General features: G+C 42.8%; 2 protein-coding genes and 1 long non-coding RNA gene across 6 annotated transcripts; 2 read left to right on the top strand and 1 right to left on the bottom strand.

Moving 5' to 3' along the window:
* Positions 1-384: 384 nt before the first annotated feature.
* Positions 385-11,454, bottom strand: parp12b (poly (ADP-ribose) polymerase family, member 12b). Of its 3 annotated transcripts, none has more exons than XM_041977063.1 (8): positions 10,919-11,454; positions 8,936-9,071; positions 4,259-4,508; positions 3,604-3,690; positions 2,055-2,181; positions 1,808-1,976; positions 1,615-1,735; positions 385-991 (listed from the first exon to the last, which is right to left on the bottom strand). In XM_041977063.1, exons 1-8 carry the CDS (start codon positions 11,230-11,232, stop codon positions 882-884), a joined length of 1,314 nt encoding a protein of 437 aa, XP_041832997.1. In that variant the 5' UTR covers positions 11,233-11,454; the 3' UTR covers positions 385-881. The 3 variants fall into 3 exon arrangements, with proteins under 3 accessions (XP_041832997.1, XP_041832996.1, XP_041832995.1); XM_041977062.1 differs by having other exon boundaries at positions 1,808-1,973; positions 3,604-3,693; positions 4,256-4,508; XM_041977061.1 differs by having other exon boundaries at positions 3,604-3,693; positions 4,256-4,508.
* LOC121634436 lies at positions 6,058-26,174 on the top strand. Its single transcript, XR_006009232.1, has 3 exons — positions 6,058-6,069; positions 10,404-10,408; positions 25,841-26,174. It is a non-coding gene; the product is annotated as an uncharacterized LOC121634436 (long non-coding RNA).
* On the top strand, positions 13,425-21,880 carry ovch1 (ovochymase 1). Of its 2 annotated transcripts, none has more exons than XM_041977057.1 (13): positions 13,425-13,739; positions 15,125-15,232; positions 15,659-15,875; positions 15,942-16,017; positions 17,467-17,656; positions 17,728-17,867; positions 19,787-19,937; positions 20,055-20,087; positions 20,165-20,387; positions 20,465-20,604; positions 20,679-20,798; positions 21,094-21,227; positions 21,662-21,880. In XM_041977057.1, the coding sequence occupies exons 1-13, from the start codon at positions 13,685-13,687 to the stop codon at positions 21,821-21,823; spliced, it is 1,749 nt and encodes a 582-aa protein (XP_041832991.1). In that variant the 5' UTR covers positions 13,425-13,684; the 3' UTR covers positions 21,824-21,880. The 2 variants fall into 2 exon arrangements, with proteins under 2 accessions (XP_041832991.1, XP_041832992.1); XM_041977058.1 differs by having other exon boundaries at positions 15,684-15,867.
* Positions 26,175-27,130: the final 956 nt, after the last annotated feature.

Here is a 27,130-nt window from a genome sequence, read left to right on the forward strand (position 1 = left end):
CATGTCAATATGGAGAAAACCTCTGAGGAAGGTTTCCACCACCTGCTTCCATCTATCACACCAAGAATAAAAAACAGAGGGTCCGACCCGAAGGTAGAACGTGGTCCTGATGAAGAGGATGACCAGGTACTAGAAGGTGGACTTCAGTCCTGGCCCTGAGCAGTTTGGTGCCATAGGCTAGATTTTAGCTGGCGCCTCCTTGTATCACAGTCAATTTCACAATCAATCTTTACACACTTACACAGAAGTTGATTTACATATCAAGCTTTCTTTTTTATTTGAGTAGAAAATAACACATTAATCTAAAGAAATAGTGACACAGCATAAAATATTGTAATAAAGTCAACAACACCTCCACCAACTCACTCATTCTTCTAGATTTTCTTGATGCAAAGTCCTTAATGTCATCTTGTAAACAACGTGGTTGCTGCTTGTGATGGAAATCCCATGAATTCCTACTGAGTACGGGTCCTCCTCTGGTTTCTGTTCTCAAGCTTCCAATAAAGAATGAGGTTAACAGGAGGATGATGCTGTTGGAAGGCTATAAACAAGTAGTACGTACTAACTAACTAACTAACTAACTAACTAACTAGATAGATAGATAGATAGATAGATAGATAGATAGATAGATAGATAGATAGATAGATAGATAGATAGATAGATAGATAGATAGATAGATAGATAGATAGATAGATAGATAGATAGATAGATAGATGCGTTGGTGAGAAAATCTGACTTTAAGCTTCCATTGGAGTTCCGATCATTCCGAGTGGCTGCAGAACACAGCATGAACAAGTTTCATCAGATCTGAAGTTACAGTAGACACGACGGCTAGACTCCAGGATGGAGGAAGAAGGATGAGGCACCAGGCCAGCTGGAGCTCAGGTGGTCTGCTCAGCCACCAGGCGGTCCACCTCGGCCATGGAGACAAAGCGGGGCCGACGCCGAACCTTCCTCTTGGTCTTGTGTTTGGGGTTCCTCTGGTACATGTCTGCAGTGAGGAAGAAGAGCAGGATGAACAGTCTGGAAAAAGAAGAGACTGATTCTACAAATGTCTGATAAACTATTGTTTATTTTAGTTTATCTCACAGTCATCTCCATATACCTTATACCTTTCTGCCACTGGAGTCGTGTTACAAATGAAAGCTAATGCTACCCAGCTAGCCAAACCAACAACCAGAGGCATGTACTAGGAAGCTGGGTTTTCTCTTATGGAGGTAAGTTCACAGGGCATTAAGACCTGTAATATATGACCACGTGCTACACCACTGGGCGTGAGCCTGAAGTTCTTTTTGCTCTGTGTCAAAGATTAACTGTGTTAACCTCATTTAGGAAAGTCAGGAGTAATCCATAGAATGCAGTCTACATGCAAACAAAAAGAACACAAAAGGGTACATTTCTGCTGAACCTGCATTTCCCACGAGTCTGCAGATTTTTTTTACTGCTCCAGACGACCACTGTAACTTACAAGTTTAAGGACACTTCCTCTCTTTGTGTCTCAGGACCAAAACTTATGCCTTGTTCTGGTTGAACATTTCCTTATTTCTGGATCCTGCTGGTCTGGACTGGAGTCAACATGGCCAAACCTGTGATGGGCGGAGTCAGGAGTTGTACCTGTGAAGCTGATGATGTACTGTCTCTGTCCTTTCACCACTTTGACTTCGGCCTCTCCATCAGACAGGAAGGCCTCCTCCAATGTATGGGACGTTGCCGACGTGGAGCGCTGCTTGTCATCCTGGAGGAGGAACGAGCCCAGATCTCAGTACCAGAAACCGATCACAACCAGAACCTGCAGAGTCTGACTCACCAGCTGGCCATACTCCACCCAGCTCCCTTGATCCCCTTTGTAGTACCACAGCCACTGGGTCGTCAGGCTGTAGTGAGGCGGCTTGGTTACCGAGGAGATGGTGGAGAGACGGCGGACAGGCAGTGACCCGCATGTCATCGACAGGAAGTCCACGGGTTGAAATCCACTGCTAAAAAACACAGAAGAAACCAATCAGCACCGCCTCCATCCAATCCAAATTGGACTCAGGTGGGACAGGATCAGTCACCTGTGGGTTTTAGCCGGGTCGCAGAAATCTCGCTCGATGTCCTCCATGTCCTCCAGGTCTGTCCAGGTGCCATTGTCCAACACTTCCCACTTGTAAGGAAGGCGGAAGTGGACACGCCGACAGTTTTCTGCAAAAAAAAAAAGAAGAAGAAAAATAGATTCTACAGAAGGAACGACTTAAAACTAGAACCACCTACAGAACCGCCTGCAAAACATCTGCAGAACCACCTTCAGAACCACCTGCAGCAGGGTCCGAAATTAACACTCGCCAGGCGCCAAATGCAGATAAATTTCTCGTTTGGAGAGTAAATCTCAGAGGGCTATCTGCCAAATGGCGAGTAAATGTTTGTACCAAATTAGTCATGTTTTTCAGTCTTCCTTTTGGTGGATTTCTTCTTTATGTTCCTCTGCTGTCTGCATGTATGAACGACGCGCACGTACACAAACACGCACTGACGCAAAGACTCGAACGTGACACGAGAATGCGCTGCACTGTTTCGGTTCTGTTTACCGTTTAGCTCAGGCTAATTAAGTAGGTAAATATGTGGAGATTTTTAGCAGGAGCCGGCCAGCTTTCCGGAAAAAAGCACGGTGAACTGGAGGATAAATCAACAGAGCTTACAGCCCCAACCAGAAAGTTCAGTGAAAAGTGATGGTTTGGATATAGCGGCGCCTTCTGTCTGCTTCACGGCCCGGTTACCGCTTGCTTCTCCGCGCCGACTGTAGGCAGTTACACACCTGTGCTTGCCACGCTGTCGGTGATGTTAGCCTGTTAGCTTAGCTTAGCTGTTTACAACCTGAAGAGTGATGACAGCTGCATAACGGGCATGACATGACTGCGAGACTACGAACAGCTGTCAACCGATTAACTTATCAATATAATAATAATGATACTTATAATTATTGTATTGATCAGTTATTAGGTTCATTATTATTATAAATCAGCTTTTATGATTATTGATAAGCTATTTATATTAAATAATACTGATTTGTCATAAATCAGATCAGTAAGCTTTAAATTTATTTATTATAATCTTTTGCTCAGTTTATTTTTTAAACAATAAAATAAAAAGCAAAAATCAGGGAGTATGATCCCCCCAAGGCTGTAATGCTGTGGCACAAGGAATGTTAGGAGCAGGAGGCCAAACTTTGGATCCAACACAACATAGTATTATAGAAAATAATATGTGTAAAATAATTTAATGATAATTAATAATTAATAAATGTAATAATAACTTAATAATTTGGCCAGTAAAAAATATGTCTGGCCGGTGGATTTTTTCATCTACCGGCCAACTTGGCCAGTGAGTCAAAAAGTTAATTTCGGACACTGACCTACAGAACCGCCTGTTTCTCTTTATACGTGTCATAATGAACCTGTAGATTTGTTTGTCTCAATCTGATGATGTTGATGAGCCTAATTATCGCTGGTTTCCAGTTTTAGAGTCACAAGATAAAACTGGAAGTAAAGCTCAGCAGTTTGCTGCCACCTGGTGGACAATCAGGAAACTGTTTCCTGTCTCTCAGATGTAAACAGGATGTGAACTCACCGTGGAACTTGCAGCTGTTTCTGATGAAGTGTAAACAGATCTCCCTCGTCTCGACAGCTTGAGCTGATTTACAGGAAGAATCGGCCTCTAAGAAAAGGAGACAAACATCAAGAAAATCATCGAGCAGAAAGATGGCCTCCGTTAGTTTAATATAAGGAGGTTCACATCAGCACAGCTACAGCAAAACTACCATCATATTGATCCATCTCCTTCAGCTCTTTGTTAACATTTCTGGTTTCTCATATAAACAAATGGTTTCCTATACACTAGAAACTCTTTCCTCATATTTCCTGAATGTTTGTTCCGCATTACTGAACTGATCACAGTCACGAGAAAATCTTATTTTTTTGTTTTCATGAGTCAGTGGTTCCAGATTAAAGTATTTTCTAGTATTATGAGATAGTTTTCTGGAGTTCATGAGACATTTTTTCTGGATCAGTTTTTTCATATTTATAGTGAGTTTTCTCTAAGTTTTACGGTAGTTTTCTGAACAGACACGTAAAGAAGTTTATTCAGTTTTATGCAACTGCTTTTTTATCTTGTTTGTTATTTTCTTCACATTTCTGGGTGTTTGATCTGATGGTAGTTGTAAGATGGAAGACGTGTGAACAGCAAATTTTAGCTTTAGCAGAGAAGCTAAAGCTAAAGAACTCACCTGCACCTGCAGCGGCGATGTGATGGACGTTCCTGTAGATGAAGGGCAGGTTGTTGATGATGTCTCTGCTCAGTCCTCGCTCCTCCAGCATCCTGCGGCTGCCTTCGTCCACGACGTGTTGCCGCTTACATTTGTTTCCGAACATGCAGTCGCCCTGAACGAAGTGCCGACACAGGTGGACTTTGGTGCAGTTCTCCTGGAAGGTGCAGTTGCCGTGAGGACCCGAGCCCTTGTTGTAGTGCAAACACACCTGAACAGGTGCAGAAACACAACAGTTTAAACCAGAGAAGAATGAGGAAAGGGGTTAATTTCATCCCTCATGATTATGAATCAACTAGTAATTTCTCTCTAATTCCAGAGCAAACATCTAAATTATAGATGATTTTTGGGTTACTTTGGAAACAGAAAACAATGAACGAGAGTTATCTTTTAATAAAGAGACGTTCAGTTCTACATGCTGATTCATAAGGAGGTAGGAAAGGGAAAATGAGAAATTAACAGTAGAAACTGACAAAGAGTTGGATTTACCTCAGCAGATTCCCTCAGGTCACTTTCAGATTTTAGTTTTTTATTGTTTTTTGTTTTTGTTTTTTGTTTTTTTTTGTTGTTTGTTTGTTTTTTCTCTTTCTCTTTTCTTTATAACATTTCTGTTTGCCGTCATCATCACCTGTCGCCATCTCTTCACCTGTTTCTTCTTCTCTGGACTTGGAACAGCTTCTCTGATGTTAAAACTACTCTCCACCTCCTCTTTCTCCTGCTTCCTGTTTCTCTCTCCTAGCCAAAGAGGTCGGTCCGTCCAGATCCAGAAAAGTAAAGACAAAACAGGAGAGACGAGTTTTTCTGGGACGGAGGAGAATGATGAGCTGCTTCGTTCATCAGGAGCTGATTTAAACTGTGGCATCCTAAATTTGTCCTTCATCAAAAGTTTTTCTTCCCTGGAAACTGAACCGACTGTGTGAGGAACAACAGAAAAAAAGAGAGAAAGTCAAGCTGAAGCAGAGAGCAGGAGACCGAGGAATCATCAAAGTTTTTTAATCGCAGACAGAAACTGCTGCATTGGAGTGTAACCACCACCGGGGGGGGGGGCTCAGCTCTGTGGCTGTCTTCCCTGGTTCTGGTTTCTTCCTGTTTGCTAGGGCTGGGTTTAAAAAATAAATAAATTTAAACTGATTCATATTTAATTAATTTAATATCTATTAATAACATTCGGAAATGTTTCCTTTTCTCATGACATCAGTGATAATGCCACATTCAGATGTTTTCATTCATCACCTGTAAACTATTTAGCAACTTATGCTCCCGTACTTGTGCTCCCACATTAGCAGCAAAAATTTAATCGGATTCAATCTTAATTGAATCAATTCACGTCAAAACCAAGATGAAGCTCTCTTACTGTGACAGAAAAACAGAAGAAGATAATGGAGGAAGGAAGACAGAGGATAGAGGAAAGGCAGTTTTGATGTGGGATAGAAGGAGGTTTAACAGATTTTTTAGTAAGTTTGTTTACTTGTCCTGCTAGCTAGCTTAGATAACCTCAGATAAATTCTAGTTAGCTGGTTAGGATTTATATTCTCATAAACCAACTTTAGTGTTTCATTCATAAAAGTTGGCTAAAATGTTCATAGATTGAATGACTCAACATTAGCTAAAAATATTCAATCGTTATAGACCAAACAGTCAACCTATACTGCCACTTTTGAGCAAACTCATGGAAGGTGTTGTTTTTAAACAGATTCAGCATTAGCTCAATTGTGAATTCCAATATGCATATAAGGGGGATTATTATTAAGTATAGCTTTAGCAAAACTAACGTATGACTGGTTAGAACAGACTGACAGTAGGGAATGGTGGGCGCTGTGCTGTTGGCTTTCAGGGCAGCTTTTGACCTGATAGACAAAGAGCTGCTGCTAATCAAACTAACTGCAGCTGTTAACTGGATAAGAAGTTAGCTATGTAATAGACAGCAATGTGTTGTGTTTATTGGTACTCTTTCCAACTTGAGATTACAATAATGTGGAACTCCTCAAGGAAGCTGTCTTGGGTCGCTTTTCTACACGCCATTTACAAATGATCAGCCTTGTGTATTAAAAGATACATGTATGATTATGTGTGCAGATGATTCCACATTGTATGCATCAGCTGGCAAGATAGAGGAGCTTAATAAAGTCCTTCAGAGAGAGTTGAGCCTAGTGTCTACTTGGCTGTCTGAAAACAGGCATAAGTCAAACATATCAAAAACCAATGGTCTGTTATTGTGACCCAAGCATGCTATAAGTAAGAAAAAAAGCTAATCTTATCTTTAGAAGGAAAAGTTATTGAGCAAGTTAGAAAGGCTAAGCTACTGGGTGTCACATTTGATAGAACACTCTCATGGTCAACTCAAATCAACAATGTGGTTGCCAAAGTGAGTAGAGGTATTCCCACCAACAGAAGATGTCCATTTCTGACAGATTTTATTTTGAAGGAACGGTGTGGAAGGGATGCACACCAACCTGTCATGGCTGACGGTAGACGACAGGCTGGACTGTAGCCTGATTTTGTCTGTTAGGAATATTTGTTTTGAGAGAATCTACTTGTTTATATTCACATCTAGCACATACATTTTCTCAACATAATTATAATAGTAGACATGCCTGTACGGAGTGTTTCAGACTACCATTACCAAAGACCAATGCAGCAAAGAAAACCGTGATGTAAAGAGCTATTTCATATTGGAACAAACTACCACTACAGCTAACACAGATTACCAGTAAGATATGGTTTGAAACGGCAATAAGACAAAAAGAAATAAGTTTGCATTAAAAAAGAGCAGATACAGTATGCTGTAATGTTGAGATAGACTAATTGAAAGTTTATTGTGCTTGCTGTGATATGTTAAAATGTTTGTGTATTGGTATATTGAAATGTAATGTTTTAGTATGTACTATAATGTTAAATTTTTATTATGTATGTTTTGTTACTTGTGTGTGGACCCCAGGAAGACTAGTTGTTGCTGTGGCAATAACTAATGGGGATCTGTAATAAAGATAAAGGTAAATTTAGGACAGTGTTTCCCAAACTGGGAAACTGGGGGGCCCGCCACAGCAAGGCCAAATAAAATTTCTATTTTTTGCACTGCTAGCAAAACATGGACAAATTTGTGAAAGTACCATTGGGCAAACAATGATGAATCAACAGCAGAGATTTTAACTACCAAATAAGAGACAAGAAAATATGTGTGTGGCATGTCTTGCAGAGCTTTTTACTGAAGCAGCATCCGTGCCATTGACAGCTCAACTCATCTGAAGTAGTTTGCAGAGCTTCCTAGTTTAAAACGCCTCACACTTTATACACTGACATGGTTTTAACTCTAGTTAACAAAGTAGCAGCCAATAAACTATAAACTATTTTGTAGTACATGCCTTTTTGCATGTTTCTTTGTAAGCTTTGGAATGCATATGGTAGTGGGCCCTGCAGAAAAAGTTTGGTAACCACTACTCTGTGATTACTTATGATTAATATTTCTTTATTACTGGGTAAAGAAGAGAGGTAGGATCTGATGCTGCACAGGAGGCAGCGTGAGACCCTACAGTCCAGCAGATGTTTGCAGACACCAGAAAGCAGAAATGCTAACATGTAGCAGAGCAACATGATGGGAAAAACTCAGCTAAAAGACTCTACCAAGCACTGGCATCCAAACCAAACAGTTCAAACCCCAAGCAATCATAGGGGAATGTAAGAAAAACACAAGCTCTGTCCACTGTCCAAACCACACAAACAAGGTGCCGTATGACAGCAGAGACTCTGCTGGTTCCAGAGGTGTCTGTCTCATCACTGTGGGACAGAAACTCTGGATCTAGCAGTCAGAACCAGAAATCATGTCTTACTTTTGCTGTTGCAGCCTCACAGCAAGAAGGTCGCTGGTTCAAGCCTCAGGGAGGTTCGAACCTGGGGAGCAGTGGCCTTTCTGTGTGGCCTTCTTCTGTGGAGTTTGCATGTTCTCCCTGTGTATGTGTGGGTTCTCTCCGGATTCTCCGGCTTCCTCCCACCATCCAAAAACTAATGTTAGGTTAATTGATGACTCTAAATTCTCCCTGGAATGGTTGTTTGTCTACTTCTGCGTTGGCTGGTGACCCATCCAGGGTGTACCCTGCCTATCACCTGGTAAAATGCTGGGATAGGCTCCAGCTCCAGTCCCGTAATGGACAAAGCGGTAAAGAAAATGAATGAATGCTGGTTTCCATGTATGAAGGAGGTTTTATAAAAGGATTCACTTTTCCTATCATAGACTATCTTGGGCTTCACTTCTTTCTGGACCCTCATGTTGTTTCTAAGGTGAAGGTAAGGTGACGTTGATGCTGACCATTGATAGAGGTGTCCATCATCATCATCATCATCATCATCATCGTCATCATCATCATCATCATCCAGATGGCTTCCTGTGTAACACCTCAATTAGACACCTGGAAACCTGCTCAGATTCACTTTTTACCTTCTACTGTAGCACCGTCCTCATCAGACTTTACTCACCCCTAGGATTATTTTACTCATCCCTAGCATTACTTTACTCATCCCTAGGATTACTTTACTCATCCCTAGGATTACTTTACTCATCCCTAGGATTACTTTACTCGTCCCTAGGATTGCTCAAAGCAGGTGAGTCAGGGATATGGGGTAAACCAGGTGAGATGAGGTTACCTCTGGCAGCAAAGTGGGGTCGTTCTGCAGCAGCAGCAGGAACAGTTCCTCCTCCTTCAGGTCCTGCAGCGTGCACTCTCTCAGTAATTTGTAATTATGATCCGAGTGGACATCGTGGGAGAATTTACAGGGATACCTGTGATGAAGAATGCAGACATTAATGATCTGAGGTCAGAAATTACATCCTTTAAAACTCTGGAAGTTTCTCGTTCTGGTGGGTCAAACCCATCAAGCCTCCTTAGATAAACCAGATGATGACGCATGGGTGAGGAAGAGGAGGGTCCTGGACTGATGTGCTGACCTAAAACAAATAGGACCTTGTACTGTTGGACACCTGAAGTTCAAGGTGTTTCATTCCAGCTGAAGACCCCTGATCCCTCATCTTTAGAAGGACTAACTGGACCAGAGACAGAACCTGTGATCAGTTTCTCAGGTTGGACACACATCAGTTCCTCTTGCACACAGGAAGCTGGAAACCTTTATTTTACCAGGTAACAAGCTTTGAGAACCAGTTCTCATGACCAGCTAAAACGCCACAGCAGGGAGAAGCACCTGTTCCAGGTCTCTACATGAACTCCAAGCAACCCTCCAGTTGGCACCAGGACATCAGTCGGGCAATTTATCACTGTGGGCCCATTTTTCAGGTGAAATTTAATTTTTATAAGAGTACATAAGGTACAGAATACAATTAAAAAGAAGTTTTTTCTTCTAGTGTCAGCAAACAACTTCTGCGACACTTCTACTTTTACACAAAACCACACAAACGCTCAGCACAACACAGATGTTTCCATCTGGCTCAGGCCAGTCGACTAACTTCCACATCCCAGCCAATGAGGAACCGAGGTGGAACACTCAGTCAGCTACTAACCTGCACAAGTTTACCAGGTTCGTCTTAGAGAGAGGCAACTAGAGCTCAGCCAAAATGATCCTGGTTCATTTTGTGTAACTTCAACTCTGTAAAACATCAGGAATGATCTGCAGCAGACAGAAACCAGACATACTAAACATACTTACTACACTTAGTAAGAATGAGTCAGAATGAGTTTTAATCCAGCTGCAGACGATGCTCAAGAGGAAGAGGAGAAGTTTTCTTGATGCCGAAAAAGCACATATACTACTTACTCTACTTATGATGATTCAGTATCACTATAAAAACAACAGTTAAATTATTGTAAATGAAAATAATATTTAAAAGTATATAAATTAAAATTAAAAAGACTTGTGAATGGACGAGCCTTGGCCATGGGTCCCGCCCGTGGCGCCAAGTCTGCTCCAGATGTGGCTGAATATCAGTTTGCTGGGTTTAAGTAAAAACTTACAGCCACCTTGGATGGTGATGAATCACCATGGAGCCAATCACAAGCTAGGATGACTTGGATCATACCAGTATGTTGAAGCATTTAACTAAAGTATTTATGTTCACTAGTTTTATTAATATTTCATGTTGCCATGGTATCAGCAGGAACAGTTTTAGTGTCATCCATCCCTGGTCCAAACCCCTGGTCTAACCTGGTTCTGATAATGTTTTGTAAAACTCCAGAAATTTAAAGTCTAGATGGGAGGGAAGTGAGATGAAACCTGTTGGAGGTTTCACTTCACATGAAACCAGAACTCACCTAAATGATGCCTCTCGAATAACAGCCGCAACATGTCAGCTTTAATTCACACCCAGATCATCCTCATCAGGACTTGTGTTCCTCCGCGGCCCAGTTTCTGTTTCCTTAACTTTCGTTTTGCCTTATCACTGCTAGTCTTTGTTCGTCCGCAGCGATGATAAAATAGTTCCTATCTGTTTATTTGTTATAGTTTTATTTCAGGTGTGAACAGGAGAAACATGGCCTCGGAGATTAAACTCGCGGTTTACCTGTGCAGATAAAACCTCCGTGGAAATGTAACCGTGTTTCTGGTGATCTTAATTTTTCGTGTTTTTTTTTATTGTATGTGACACGCGCTTGCCTATGTGTGTGTGCGCGCGTGTCTCACCTGCCCTTTCCGAACCTGCAGGTTCCGTAGATGAAGAACTTGCAGAGGTGCAGGTGCTGGCAGCTCTCGCACGGCTCCTTGCGCCCGTAGCTCCGGCAGAGGCGCAGCGACGTCCGGGCCACCACGCTGTAGTCCCCAGCGGGTCCGCGGACCAGCAGGAAACGCTCACAGCCCTTGATGATGAAGATGAAGTCTTCCTCGGAGATGTTGCAGCGCTGCAGCAGCTCCTGGTGTAGCCGCGGCAGCGGCATAGATCCACCGCTGCCGCACAGGCGGCTGGTGGCCTGAAGCACCGCGGGGTTGGTCCACGACATGCCGCCGACGGAGCGCGAGGGTCGGCGCGAAGAGGAGGAAAGAGCCGCGGTGTGTGGAACCCGGTAGAACCAGGATTTGGAGCTTATCGATGTAACTTGAGGTTCAGCTCGGAATTTTCACTATCATGAAGCTGGTTCTGGATTGTATCACCATGTCAGTAAACAGTGGAAACCTAAACTGGTCCAGAGTAGGTTTTGTTTCTTGGACCAGCATCAACACCAGTGAAGCTCCGCCTCCTGACCAATCAGATCTTCGAGGAAAAAAAAAATAGAGGAAATCCTCATCTTCATCATCTTTCCTTGCAGCGATGTTGCACTAATATAGAAAGTCTGTTCTTATAATAAACATTATAATGTTTACTTTTCCTTTATATCACGAGCCCAGTTATAAAGTTGGCACTGTTATTATACTTCTGCATTTATTAACACATTCCCCTGTTACAATAATAAAGCGGAGATAAATGAGTGATATAACAGTGACTGTGTATTTATATAAAAATTACAAATTAAACAAAATGTTTTATGAAAAACTGAACTCAGCTGCTGGATTTTTACAATAAATATTCTACTAAATATGGCAAAGGTAACTGCAACTAACTCAGCTGAGTTAGCAATAACCTATCTTTTAAAATAATCAATGGACTCTGGTAAAAAGAGTAGGAAGCTGGACTTGATCATCTACACGAGCCTCTCCCTCTCTATCTGTTCACTGGTCAGTCTCCTCAAAATGTGGATCAAAATCGGTGTTGTCTTCCACTTCCAAGACATCCTCTTCTATCTTCAGTTGAGTGAGTGAGTGAGTGAGGGGGGGTGTATGGGGATGTTTTCTGTCTGATGGATGAATATTCTACCAGGAATCTTGGTGTCATGGTAGACAACAGCTGACCTTTAAGGACCATGCTGCCTCGGTTTCCCGGTCCTGCCGATTTGCTCTCTACAACATCAGGAGGATCAGACCCTACCTGACTGAACACACGACCCAGCTCCTGGTCCAGGCTCTGGTCATTTCACGCATTGACTACTGCAACTCCTTACTGGCTGGCCTGCCTGCATGCTCAGTTAAACCTCTGCAGATGATCCAGAACGCAGAGGCACGTCTGGTCTTCAACCAGTCCAAAATAGCGCATGTCACTCCACTGCTGATTGCTCTTCACTGGCTTCCGGTTGCAGCACGCATCAAATTGAAAGCTCCGCTTTTGGCTTACAAAACAATAACCCAAACGGCTCCTGTCTACCTCCACTCCTTAATCCAGAGCTACACTCCCTCTCCACAGTTACGCTCTGCCAGTGAAAGACGCCTAGTGCTGCCACCACAAGGTGGCGCCACATCAGTAGCTAGACTCTTCTCCTCTGTTGTTCCCCGGTGGTGGAACGATCTACCAAACTCCGTCTGATCCGCAGAGTCCTTATCCACTTTTAAAAGCAAGCTAAAGACTCAGTTGTTTAAGGAGCATTTCCACATTTAGCTTAACTAAATGACTTAGAAAGATTTGTCCAGCTCTTTGGCTCAACCAAGTACTGAAGACTCTGTGTGCACTTACACCCAAGATGATATTGTGTGATGAAATCGTGATCTTGTATTTAAACAAAATGACTTTAAAAAAAATTATAAAAAAAGAAAAATTATATACACTGCCTTTAGCACTACATGACAGCACCTGGGTCCAACTGGACTCAAACCAGTCTGACTATCACTTAATGATGACGTCCCATCTTGTGTGAATTCATGCTTGTGTTGTTCTTACTCTCAAATGTAAGTCGCTTTGGATAAAAGCGTCTGCTAAATGACCGTAGAATAGAATAGAATAGAATATAGTCTGCATACCCATTCATTTCCTAAGGCGGTCACTTTTACCAGGAACACCACAGGTGTAACAAGGTTGATTAAAACACTCAAAATTCAATGAAAGATGTGATCATCACTTTCATATGTTCAAGTGTATAGTGTGGAGGATATCGTGAGGCCTTGAGGCAATCAGATGTAAAACACAATATTTATGAGTGTTTTAAGTTGTAAGTCGGTCAGACTTGACCCGAAAAAGTTTTACGAACATAATCTCACGCGATGTATTGTCGATCTCGCGAGATCTCATGTCCAGAAATGAACGGTGTCGGTTCGGCGGAGAAATGAGGTAACTAAATCTGTTTTTTAAAAACTAAAAAACATTTTCATGACAAGCAACCAGAGGAATGTTTGTTTTTACTAACGTTATGTCAGTTCGTGTTTGTTAGTTTACTTTGTAAAATTTACGTTTATGTTGAACTGTGATGAAGATGAGACCAGACTACCACGATATGATGTTGTGTCCCTTTAAACTCAAATCCAGCCTCCAGTCCCGGTCCTGGATTAGCTCCTCCAGGTGTGTGTAATCAGACAGGTGTGAACATCACCTTATGAAGGTGAAGCAGGGCTGGTCAGTGTCGCTCTGGAGGACCGATCCGTCTCGCGGACATGTTGCTGTGTGCTGTCTGTCTCCTGTTGGTCTATCTGCGAGGACTTCAGACAGGTAAGCAACTCCCGCCACACCTGGAGAGGTTCACCTGGCGTTTGTCCAGCTGGACGTCAGACACACCACAGCAGATCTGCAGGACTGATTCAGAGTCCTGATATTGATGGTTCCTGATCAGGTCCAGTTAAATCCAGAATCAGACTTCCTGTTTCATGTGAACAGAGTACAGGTGGAGACCGTTGATGACACTTTCGGCTATAAAGCAGATCTGATTAAGTGTAAACCACATCCAGGTATAATTAAATAGAACAGAAACAGGCGAGTCTATGTTATCCTCCTGAAACCACATTTTTTTCTTTTCAATTGTCCTCAATGCACCTTAATAAACATACCTTGAGATTGGGTCTCATCTGTTGCTGTAAAAGGTAGAGTGTGTACATATTATCTAGTTCTGCAACTCCAACAAACAAAGGAAAATATGAAACATTAAATAAAGGCTGTAAATGGATAAAATGTCAAATGATAATTAAAGCAATATTTATTTCAATAAAAATTAAATATTGAGCTATTAATGTCTGAGACAACTCTTTAAACTTAGATTTTTTCCTATAGAGTTTCAGTGATTTTTTTTTTTTAACTTTTATTTTTACCTAATTTTATTTTCATATGTTCAAAACCATCTACTCCTAAATCTTAGACAAGTTTTTTTTTAAGAAAATACCTGCAACATTTTAAAGTCGATATTCAAACTGAAGAAATGAGTTCAGAAAATGTTTTGTAGTCAAACACCTGCTATACCTGCTCACTATGATCTTCCCATATTTCACATACTGCTAAACATTACACTAGTACTAAGTACTTTTACTTTTGGAACTTAGTAATAGTTGAAATTGCCCAGTTTCCATTTGGTTGATCAAGCACTTAAAAATGATTTCATGCTCTAATAATTTCAGTAAGAGGTTTAAAAAATAGAAAAAAAAAGTATGGAAAATACTTTATAAATCCCAGAAGACTGCAGTGTTGTAGTTTTTACTTGCCTGTTCTTGTTAGGCCCAGGTATTGTTCCGATAAAGTACGCTCCAAATTCCCAGGTGTGTTGTGACTCCGCCCATCTCGTCGGGGATGCTGCAGAGTTGTGTGTACATCAGGCAGCCTACCATCCCAGAATGCAATGCGGAAGGCAAAGCTCATAAGTTCTGTTTTTTAAATATAACTTCTTTTTCAGGTAATGTTGAATTTAATCATGGGTTTTTTTTTTTTGTTTTTGTTTTTTAGTCACAGCATCCACCTCCTCAGGTCCTCAGGAACATCTTGAACTGATCTGGAATCTAAAGGATGATCCAGATCAGGACCTGATTTGGGATTTGGAGCAGTGTCTGCTAATCGAAGCTGGAAATGGGAAATTTTTTCAGTCTGATCCATGTTGTTGTTTACTCCTGCAGATGGAGACCAGCCTCAGACCCAGGATCAGATCCATGATGGGACTGATGGTCGGCTGAATGGGACTTTGGCTGGAACTCGGAACAACTATGGATATTTTAATATCAGTGGTGAGTTTGAAACAATGAAATGATCAAAATTCTGATGATCACAAATGTCTAGAAAATCAAATGTTGGATAATTTTGTGTTTGTGGATTTATTCTAAAGATCTGCGTTGAATTGCATATTGTAAATTCTATTTATTTATTATTGTGTGTATATAGTATTTTTCCTCTGACATTTATGTTGCTCTAAAGCTAAAATTTCTGGGATTAATAAAATATATCTGATTTCAAATTCTGATGTGAAAAGCTGACTTTGTGTTTGTGTGGACAACGCAGGGGAGGGGGAATGTTAGTTTGTGTGGAGATGTGGACAGATGCATCTGTCCATGTGTCCTGACATCAGCTGGGAAAATAAAATCTGAATGTTTTTAACCAGCAAGTTACAAAAGCACAAATTTCTGAATGAAATCTGCTTTGAAACGTCTTATCAGGATTTTTCCTGTGTGACCCGCTCAGATCTGGCAGGGATCCGGTCCTTTCCTCTGGAGCTGGAAATAGAGACCAGGATCATTGGGGGTCAGGAGGCCTGGGCCCACTCGTGGCCCTGGCAGGTCTCCCTTCAGCTCTCCTCCACGTCGGCCTGTGGTGGGGCCATCATCAGCCCGCTGTGGGTGGTCTCTGCCGCCCACTGCTTTACAAGGTCAGCAGGTAGATCTCCAGAGTCTCTGGTTCGGGATTTCCCACCACACCTTGATGGATAAAACTGGTCTACAGGTACAAAGAAGAGTCCCTGTGGACAGTGGTGGCGGGTAAACATGACCTGGATAAATTGGAAGAGCCTGAACAGCAGGTGAGACGGTGAACATAGGCCAGTACACACTAGAACATGCCTACATGCTATTGGCATATTTAATTTCCCAGTCATGTAGATAAACCTGCATTTCCTAATCAGTTTCTTCCAGCTGGACGTCAGTCAGAGGAGACTTGTAGGGGCGTATCCAGGAAATGTTTAATGGGATGGCCAATCAAGGGATATGTCACTGGGTCCAACAGGACCATCGGGTTTTTTTTTTTTTTTTTTTTTTTTTATTTAACCTTTTTGTTTAACCATCCATTCTACAGGGATTCTTGGTTGTCTGGAAACCTTTGACCCTCCGGCAGATCTCCACATGGTCCACCTTCTATCATCAGTGACTCAGGAGCGGTAGTGTGTAGCTCTGTGGGGTAAACTGTGATGGATAGCTACCCTTTAGGTGATCTATGGAAGTTTTCCAGGCATTTATCTCGTCCAAGAGGTTTACAATTCAGCCACTAAATGTAGTTTTATTCAGAGACTATCTGGTAAATCCACAATGATCCATGATAACAGCATTATTTATCACATTTTCATCATGAAAATCACAATCACTACTATGCTGCTAAGAGACCTCTATTTAGACCTGGGCATGATGAAGCCACTTCCTGTCAATCTTAAGAGGTAATAATAAAATTTACTTAAAACTCGATTTACTGGGAGCTTTAACTACAGCAGCTGGTAAGGTTTTATACCAGTGATTGTCAGCTACAGGTCAGGGAGACCTCAGAATACAATCTAGTCTGTCTGCGCTTATGAGGTGGCTTCTTTGCCAGGTAAACCAAACACTGCACCCAAAGCAACAAGTAATTTTCCTTCTTTCCGTCTGGTCTTTTTGCTTCTGCAGCAACATTTGACGGTTTAGTAACCTGCTCCTCTGGTAGGTTGCCTCCAATACTGGTGAAAAGTTGACAGAAACGGCTGCTAAATTTTCGACCCCCACACCGAGCTTAAGGGGGCAGAAGATAGGTGATTACTCCTGGGTGAAGCAGCAGCCAGCTTCAGGCTTGGCTCCCTTCACTTTATCCAGCATTGGTGAAGCAGATATGGGACTCTGGAACTAGCAGAGCTGTGTGGTGTTTATTGCTAAAGCTGGTTGCAAAACATTCACCACTAAACGGGAAGTTTCTCACAGCAACTTCTTCTGATCTAACATTCCCCCTCCCCTGCGTTGTGCATCTGTCCTCCTCTCCAGCTCTTAAAGGGGTTCTCCAGCTGTTATTTTAACGGGGCTGTAAACACCATGTCTCCGCACAATGACACAAAACTCTTGCAATCTGATTTTTAAATTAATGTAATCTGGTGGGCCGAACATCATTGGGCCACCAGTTGCAAACCACTGATCTGTACGTTACAGATCTACATGTAGCATCAGTTCTGGGTTTTTGTTTAACCATCTGACCATGAAACCGTGATCATGCTGATCTCTGACCCATGTCTCCTCAGATGGTTGATGTTGCCCGTATCATCTGCCACAACGAATACAACACCCGCACCAAAGAGGGCGACGTGGCTCTGCTGAAGCTGAAGCGTCCGCTGGTTTTTAACCAGTTCGTCAGACCCATCGACATCTGGATGAGTCCTCTACCGGAGCACCTGCACTGCACCACCACCGGCTGGGGCTCGACGCAAGAGAGTGAGGATAAGCTTGTTTTGTAGGAGACAAAGGCATTTATACTCTGAACCTTATCTCCTTCTCGTCTCCAGATGGCCCTCGAGTCCACAGACTGCAGGAGGTGAACGTGAGCATCCTGTCCTCGGAAGTCTGCAATGAATACTATAAAGGCAGGATCACTCAGTCAATGTTCTGCGCTGGGAAGGATGAAGGAGGTGTCGATGCTTGCCAGGTAGACTTGGACCCAAGACCAACCCTTCCCTTTGGTCCTGCTAACATGTTGTGATTAGGATGCCTCTTTTTTTTTCATTTGGAGATCTAGTTGGAGAGGGTTCAGTTTTTCAAGTGTCCCCCGGCACTCATCTGGATTAAATGACCACTGCTCACTGATCCTTTTTAAAGAAAAGGAGCATCTCATCCCTGTAAACCGGTGGGGTCACCTTTATGGGGTCAGAACTCAGAGATAAGAGCATAGGGCAGGGCGATATGACCTCAAATCAATGTCTCGATTTTAATGTTACCTCGATTACAATTAGCAGTTTTATTGTCATTTATTTTTTCTCTAGCCCTCCATAGCTAACTGAGTTTTTGAAGCAAACATTTTTATAATGGATTTTAAACTGCGCACTTTAACCTATAAGTGTATTAAACTAAACTTTTTCCATTAACCACCCTGGTGTTTTGGATGAGTTGTGGCGCACCACATCGCTTAGTCCTTGGTCCTATTTAGATCTCTTTACAGTAGTTTATTCAGGACCATGTAAATGACTATTTTATGCTGATGACACTCAGCTGTACGCACTGATTTCTAAACCTCCTAGAGCTCATCTTTCTGACATTTCCTTCAATTCAACAATAAGTCAAATCTTACACCTCCTTAACCACAAGAATCTGGAGACATTATTAGTCTCTAACCTCAGTTATGATGCTCAAGTCAAACATATTGTCTTTTTTTTTTTTTTTTTTTTTTTTTTTCCTTTTAATCACCTCAACCTCTGTGATACAGCATATTTTGGGTATGTTGGTTTGGTCTGCTAACATGTTGGAGAAACAAATTCTCCACAATGTTTATTTTCCTGTCTGATATAACATCCCACAATAAATAAAGTACATCTCCACATCTACCAGTCCTGTATGTAAAATCTCTACAGAAAGGAGATGTGAGATTACTACAAAAGTGTCAGAATCCAGATATGTGTTAGTGTATCAGAGTAACACACAGGGAATGAGCAAAGGAATCCTAGGAGTAGGCCATTGATAAAATGTAAATATTCTATAAAATATATTTAATTGTCCTGTTTATCATTTAGACAATTTTCCATTTTGGTGGACAGTAAAGATCTAGTCTGGTATTCTGATTTAAGCTGTGGCCTCACACACCACCCTCACATCTTAGAATCCCTGAACTGGAGACCTGTAACTCCCTGTAATAGATATTAATCAAATCATTTCCATGATGGCTCAGGAGGGAAAAAAGTGGGAAGAGGAGGAATTTCTCAGGGTGTGAGACTGAGATACTGATGGACCACATTGGAAAACGTAATAACGTTTAACTGATGGGCACAGCGTGGGCACACAGCAGTGATTGGCGAGGGTGAGGTAGCGCTGCAGCAGCTGTGTCCTCAGAGGAAGTCCTGCAGGTGCAGAGCGACACGATCAACGCTATTAACAATGTAGCCAAGGAGTTGCGGGAAATGGAGACTGTCTTGATGGAAACTGGGACAACAATTACATAGTGTAAGAATAAATATAGGAAATCTACCTCTTGTAGACGCTCCAGTCTGTCCCACTCTGCTGGATCTCGGAATAAATGACCAAATCTTACTTTTTAGCATTTTCTTTTACTGACTAGTAAATGTTGGCAGCAGACTGTCCACCTAATCATTTCCTTGATTTTATTCTGTACCGTTGGTGTCAGTTTCCCGTTTTCCCAGATTTTTGTGTGTATGCCAGGGTCAGTTTCCGTGGAGCTAGGAACATTCTCCCACCTAGTTGGATTTTTAGAAATCCCAAAAGTTGATTTTATATTTGGCATACACTGGTTTTTATGCCTACACCAGCTTTATAAATGAGGACCTTGGTCTTGGTCCTCCTGCTGGACTGGTTCCTGCATTTCCATGGTGGTGTGACTCTGTCCTATCCGGGTTCCAGGGGGATTCTGGCGGTCCCCTGTCCTGCTTCACCGGGACCAGACACGAGCTGGCAGGTCTGGTGAGTTGGGGAATCGGTTGTGGTCGAGCCAGAAAACCGGGAGTCTACAGCAAAGTCCAGCAGCACATTAACTGGATCTCTGAGATCATGAGTGAGTTGAAATGATGTGATTCCAGCTGGAAAATGTGAGCTGCGCATTTTTTTTTTTTTTTTTTTTTTTTTTTTTGTTTTTTTTTTTTTTTTAAACTGTCGTCTCTTTCTCTCTCAGATGAGAAGAAAGTGGATGAAAACGAGCTACGAGGTACGATTCTACTAGTGTTGGAAAGCAGGTTCATGTTCTGTTAGAACTGACCGTGTTGTCTCCAACCTGTTTCACAGAGGTCCAGTGTGGAAAACCGCAGACTTCCACATGCGATCGGGCTCCAGGCCTGGCTGGGCTCTCGGTGGATCAGGATGGGAAGGTGTTTGTGGAGAACGTGACGGAGACCTGCCCCTCCCTTTGGCCCTGGATGGTCAGTCTGCAGGACGACAAACGGCATTACTGCAGTGGCGTCCTAATCCACCAACGCTGGGTCCTCACGGCCAGACACTGCAGAGTCAGGTAAGACGGTACATTCTGGTCTGCCCCAATCCATCCTGCTCTGCTGCGGTCTAACCTGGTCTCTTCTCTCCCTGCAGACCCAAAGAGGATGTGGTGATTCTGGGAGTCCATGACCTGAAGTTCATGTCAGCTCAGACTATCCTGGTGGACGAGGTCCTCAGTCCCGGTCACGACCCCGACCTGACCCTGGTCCGCCTCAGCGTTCCTGCCAAATTTGGTTCGGGGATGATCCAGTCCTGCAGTCTTATCTTCTGAGCCAGAACAAATGATCTGACCTCGTTCTGTCTCCAGGTCAGACCGTGTCTCCGATATGTGTCCCAGAGGAGGACGAGGAACTGGACAACAGCTGGACTTGTGTCACGGCCGGATGGGGAAAAACTAAAACCCATGAAGAAAAAACGGCAACTGGAGGTGAAATAAGTTCATATTTATCTGGTTGCAATAGAAATTCAGTGATATAATTGTATATAAACTATGCATTCACGTAAATAAGAGAAAACGTATAGATGGGTAAAATTTATTTTTTTTTCCTCTTCAAATCCACATAATCCTGAACGAAAGCTGGATGAATGAAGTCCTATGGGTATAAAATCAGGTCTTTGAGGACTGGAGGAAACTTGAAAGAATAATCGTTTCCCTGTTTCTAAAACGTGCTGCAGCACATTGTGGGTTGGCCAGTTCTGACCCAGATTCTGGTATTCTGCAGAGAAACTAGATCCGGACAGACTGCACCACGCCACCCTGACCCTGGTCAATGACTCGGACTGCAGGGAGAATTGGGATGACCTTGTCAGTGACGACCATGTCTGCTCGCATCCAGCTGGATCTACTTCCTGTATGGTAACTAAACCCTGACACTTTACACATCATAGTCTTCATCCGTTGAAGGAATGGCACAGATGGCACTGATCAATGGAAAACATGGCCGCAACCTGTAGCTGCTCCACCTTTCATTCCAACTTTTAGGTATAACAACTTCATAAAGAGAGAAATCCTGCAGTGCAGAGGGGCGGAGCCTCTATCATTTTAATAATCAGTAACATAAGATGCTGTGGGATAAAAAGAAATGATCTTCCTAGACATGAAAATGCTCCAATCAGACCAGATGGATTACATGTTAAAGTGACCTGAGACATGCAGAAAACACCTGACTGGCTGATTTGCCTATTTGGCTCAGCTGCTTGAAAAGTCTGCCAGGAAGAGCTCTGATTGGCTGCTTCCTCTGGATAAAACCTGAATGTGATGTGAGATAACTGGAGGGTTTGTCTCTGCAGGGCGACGCCGGAGCTCCTCTGTTCTGTCAGAAACATGATGCCTACTTCCTGTTTGGTGTGGTCACATGGGGCAGCTGGCGGTGCAGACCGGATAAAATGGCCATCTTCACCAGAGTCCCGGAGTTTCATTCATGGATCACTGATGTCACCGATGATGTATAAAAAATTTAAAAGCTTTTTATAATCTGGATGGAAGAAAATAAAATAATATAACAGGTTTTAGTGAGTTTGGGTTTTATGTGCCTTTAATGGAACCGACTAGTGCCTGAACGGTGTTGGTGAACAAAAAAAAAAAAGTGTAAGACAGAAGCGTGTTATCAGAATCTTTTATAAATGTTAAACTTATGAAATGAGTGGGAAAAATGCTTTTATTTATAGTGAGAATAGAATGATTATCAAATTTCAGATTTATATTGTACTTTCACTCCCTCGCATTTATTATCGTCCACTCTGATTATTTCTGTTGAGATATAATAAAGTTATTTTAATTCTATTTCATGAAAGCATATTTATCTCTGTAGTTACAGGTTGGTGGGGTTCACATCCAGCTGACTCAGTAAAGCTGATTAATAACCTGGAATGTGTAGTTATATGTAGTCAGACTAGTTCTGATAGTATAGACATGGTCACTTTTCAAGTTGATCAGTAAAATGGAAAGAATAGATCAGGTTATTTATACAGAACTTTTATACAGAGGTTAAAGAACTTTATGGATGATCAAAGAGCAGAATATTTTTATTAATCCCAGTTAAGAAATCCTTTTGTGACTGCAGGAGGACAGGGATTTTTACTGAGCAATGAAAACCTGTAGGTGTTTCTCAGTCCAGTCTGTGCATGTGCAGTTTGGAAGGTGTCTCGGTATTCCCTGCAGCACCTGGACTCAGTTTAAATTATATTCATTGCAGGTCCGGTCCATTCGTTACCAGCCCAGGGATTTGAACCTCTGGATGTTCAGGTATTTCACAGGGTGAAATCTGACCAGAAATGATTGACAGACAGCTGCTCAGCGCACTAGCAAGATGCAAAACAAGATTCACAAAGTAGCTACGCTACAAAGCGGACCCTGAGGTTGAAAACATTTCCCCTCCTCAATCTCTGAGGTTACACATGAATAAGGCGATCCTGAACCGTACCAGTCTTAACTGTTATGCTGGCCTGACAGCAATAAAATTTGGTGTTATTTTTAGAAAAGCAAAAATCCATTACAGGAATATTTCTACTACTGGTAAAGGGACTATCGAGAACAGGACTAAGGGGACTGACTATTAAATGTATGCACATGTTCCTTCTTGGCGATGTGTTCAAGGGCAGAGAAAAGGCTGAAAAACAGAACCTTCAGAAACAAGTTCAACAAGGCCACAACCTTGATTTCACACATAACTCACACATACATGTACATGTCACATCTTCCTGTTCATTCCTGTTATGGAATTGTATTTCTCAAATAAATAAATAAAATAAAAGGATAAACTACTTTTTTAATTTATGTTTGGCCCATCATTTATTCAGTTGGTGGAGCCAGGACCCCAACCTGGCGTCCTGGCTCAACCTTGTCAAGGTATTAGTGACTTGTTGGTGTGGAAGCTTGTATGTGGATCCTAGACTACTTATCCTGTTGGATGAAGACCTGTAGAATCTATAGAGGTGGGATCAAATCACCTTATGTAAGGACCATTAAAAGTTGGATGCTAAGGCCTGGTACACACATAAGGATTGTTTTAATCTTATGAGATGTTTTATCTGGTCAAGACCTCACACATGAAGATAAAAAATCAGGCATTTAACAGGTTTGATCATACTGTGTGTGGTGTGCTCCGATAATCTAATCATAGAACAACACATACATAACAATGCTGTCCCGCAACTGATCTACAAACTAGTCCTCCGAGCTGGACATCTCATGTGACCAAACGTGATCTAACATAAACGTAGAAGAAGAACCACAGCAACAACCAGCAAAACAAAACAAAAAAGAAGAAACATAGTAACAACCGGAAAACAACACATAGAATGAAAGAGGATATATAGGACGAGGGAATGATGGTGGTCTTGAAACTATTGTTAACAGACAAATACAGAAATGAAAAAACATAACAGACTAGAGACGGAGTGAACATGGACTTTATTTACTTCCTTGTTCCCCAGTCAGCCCGCTCTCTGATTGGCTACATTCTGACCCACGTCACCATCCACGCAGTCAGAATGCACGAGTCGTCGGCGTTCACACACACACACATATATATATATATATATATATACCCGAACTTGTTGGTGGACACCGGCAGTAAGGAATGCCGTCAAGCTGAAGGAGTCCTATCTGGCCTTGTTGGCCTGTGGGACTCCAGAGGCAGCTGATGGGTATCAGCGGGCTAAGCGGAGCACCGCTTCGGCGGTCGCTAAGGCAAAAACTCGGGCATGGGAGGAGTTTGGAAAGTCCATGCAGAATGACTTCCGGACAGCTTCGAGGAGATTCTGGTCCACCATCCGGCGGCTCAGGAGGGGAAATCAGTGCTCCGTCAACACTGTGTACAGTGGGGATGGGGGGCTGCTGACCTCGACTCAGGATGTTGTGAGGCAGTGGAGGGAATACTTCGAAGACATTCTCAATCCCACTAACACGTCTTTCGATGAGGAAGCAGACTCTGGGGTAGCTGGTGCTGGCTCTCCTATCTCTGGGGCTGAGGTCACTGAGGTGGTTAAAAAGCTCCTCGGTGGCAAGGCCCCAGGGGTGGATGAGGTCCGCCCAGAGTTCCTTAAGGCTCTGGATGCTGTAGGGCTGTCTTGACTTACACGCCTCTGCAGCATCGCGTGGACATCGGGGACAGTTACCCTGGAGTGGCAGACTGGGGTGGTGGTCCCCCTCTTCAAAAAGGGGGATGCCTCCTGGACGCCTCCCTGGTGAGGTGTTCCGGGCACGTCCCACCCGAAAGAGGCCCCGGGGAAGACCCAGGACATGCTGGACGGACTACATCTCTTGGCTGTCCTGGGAATGCCTCGGGATCCCTCCAGATGAGCTGGTGAATGTGGCCGGGGAGAGGGAAGTCTGGGTTTCCCTGCTTAGGCAGCTGCCCCCGCGACCCGACTCTGGATAAGCGGAAAAAAATGGATAGATGGATGGACACATTTATATAAAATCTGGATAAATGATGTTACATTTCTATTAAACAAGTAAAAGTTATGTGCCTCCCACCATCAGAGGCTAAACCAGATCCACAGGAAGGACTGGGAGTAGACGATTTATTCCTACCTTCTGGATGAGCCATGTGTAGTCTTGGACTAGTCTGGTTCGACTGATAGTCTCCTCACGGTCTTGATGTTTACCCTTACCCAACACACCCGAACAATGAAACAAGCTTCCTCCAGGGAAGGTGCGTTGGCGGTAGGACATGCAGGGGTCGTGTATAACCACAGACACATGACACATCTAGTAGGTAGGAATCTACCTATCAATCAATCTTGTCCTCTATAATGAGGGGGAGCTCAGAACTCCCCTTTCCGTCCCAATGTCCTGGCTCCCCCTTGCTGTAGCATTGATTGTCTTGGTGTGGTGATGGGAGGTCCCGTGCCAGAGTTTAAGGGTGAATCCCATTTCACCCTTTGGCCCTACCCCTTAGCCCTTCCCCTCCGTTTTGCGCGTTCACGTGAAGGGGTAGGGGTGTCCCAATTCCTTTTAGGACAGAGGGGTAGGGGTAAGGGGTAGGGCTATATACCCCTTCAAACGAAGATTTTTCAGAGGCACACTTGAAATGGAGGGGTATGAAAAATTTCCTGTTCTATATGAGAAAGCAAGTGTTTCTACGCACATCACGCTTTCTTGAGGTGCAGGGCAACACACACTCGCACAAAAAAAAAAAAAAAAAACGCCACAGAGAAAAAAAGAGTATACCAGCACACACGATTAATTTTAATTGCATGCAAATTTCGTACATTACGTCCCACATATGCCTGTCGATAAGCAATAAGTCAATTAATTGCACGGTAACGAAAAAATGAGCGCAACAAGTTTGCCGCCGCGATAGTTTTCATTAGCCCCCCCATCTTACTGCACCATTGACTGTGTATGACAACAGGTTTCACTATGCAGTATCTCGACTGAACGCTCTTGTGGAGTGATCTCTCTCATGTCATGTTTGACAGCAGCATGTAGCAGCACGAGACCGTGGTGAACCACTGTGCGAGCCGGTCTTGTATCGAGGAGTGTTTCCCCGTCAGGATCTGTTACCTCTACCCCGCCCGCAGGAAAAAAGGCGGAGTCAGTCGCGCATTCAGGGAAAGGCACGTCCCATGGCACGTCCCCGCAACATTGCTTCTCTGTTTGCTCCATTTCTAGATCCGTGCCTCTGCCACTCTCACGGCACCAAGGTTTTACGGATAGCAGCAGAGGGCAAAATTGACTGTGTTATCGTCTTTTTAATCTACTGCGTCAGTTGGGGGCTGGAGAAAGTTAAAGTCATTGTAAAGTGTTTGCTGTGTTTTATCATTGTTGACACAACTAAAGACTTATGTCCATAATTATATTACTTGAAACATTGTCTTAGGTGTTTTGTTAGAAGAAAGCCTATTTGATTTGGTTATAAACAAAGAACCACACTTAGTGTTTCTTTGTGTAATGTTTGGAAACTTCAGATTTATTCAAATAAAATTATTATTTAAACCTATTTGATTTTCATTCCATTTCAAATATGCACAGTGTGTTTTCCTGACTGTATTGGGCTACTTTCTTTCAGCAGGAATGCAGCTGCATACATTTTGCCAAGAGAGAGCTCTGTTAAGTCATATTGTTGTAGGGAAGCTATATCTGGTGGGTTTCTGCTGACATGGCTTCAGTCCACTGGTAGCTTCTCTAAGTTGGATCCCTCTAACATAAAGTATCTTCATTGTAGCCAGGGGGACACGCTTTCTGACGGCTAAGAGCTCACCTGTCAGATACCGTTCCCCCTGTGTTTAAAGGGTCAAGATGTTTCCACATCTGTCAGAGTGTTTCTACTAAGTCATTTTTAGTCCAGCACAAGCTTCTCTGAGTTTCAGTCCTCTAACATAAAGCATCTTCATATTAGCCAGGGGGACACGCTTTCTGACGGCTAAGAGCTCACCTGTCAGATACCGTTCCCCCTGTGTTTAAAGGGTGAAGATGTTTCCATATCTGTCAGAGTGTTTCTACTAAGTCATTTTTAGTCCAGCACAAGCTTCTCTGAGTTTCAGTCCTCTAACATAAAGCATCTTCATATTAGCCAGGGGGACACGCTTTCTGACGGCTAAGAGCTCACCTGTCAGATACCGTTCCCCCTGTGTTTAAAGTGTGAAGATGTTTCCATATCTGTCAGAGTGTTTCTACTAAGTCATTTTCAGTCCAGCACAAGCTTCTCTGAGTTTCAGCCCTCTAACATAAAGCATCTTCATATTAGCCAGGGGGACACGCTTTCTGATGGCTAAGAGCTCACCCGTCAGATACCGTTCCCCCTGTGTTTA

This window comes from Melanotaenia boesemani, chromosome 23 (assembly GCF_017639745.1).
Source record: "Melanotaenia boesemani isolate fMelBoe1 chromosome 23, fMelBoe1.pri, whole genome shotgun sequence".
Classification (NCBI taxonomy): Eukaryota; Metazoa; Chordata; class Actinopteri; order Atheriniformes; family Melanotaeniidae; genus Melanotaenia; species Melanotaenia boesemani.

What these genes read in the sequence shown, in the direction of transcription:
- parp12b (XM_041977061.1), bottom strand. Translation starts at nt 11,232, where the DNA reads ATGTCGTGGACCAACCCCGCGGTGCTTCAGGCCACCAGCCGCCTGTGC. An exon ending in CGCCGCTGCAGGTGCAGGTG is followed by an intron (nt 3,694 to 4,255) that starts AGTTCTTTAGCT and finishes GTCTCCTTTTCT; the next exon opens with TAGAGGCCGATTCTTCCTGT. An exon ending in GTACATCATCAGCTTCACAG is followed by an intron (nt 992 to 1,614) that starts GTACAACTCCTG and finishes TCCTCACTGCAG; the next exon opens with ACATGTACCAGAGGAACCCC.
- ovch1 (XM_041977057.1), top strand. Translation starts at nt 13,685, where the DNA reads ATGTTGCTGTGTGCTGTCTGTCTCCTGTTGGTCTATCTGCGAGGACTT. An exon ending in TGGATATTTTAATATCAGTG is followed by an intron (nt 15,233 to 15,658) that starts GTGAGTTTGAAA and finishes ACGTCTTATCAG; the next exon opens with GATTTTTCCTGTGTGACCCG. An exon ending in CTGGATCTCTGAGATCATGA is followed by an intron (nt 19,938 to 20,054) that starts GTGAGTTGAAAT and finishes TTTCTCTCTCAG; the next exon opens with ATGAGAAGAAAGTGGATGAA.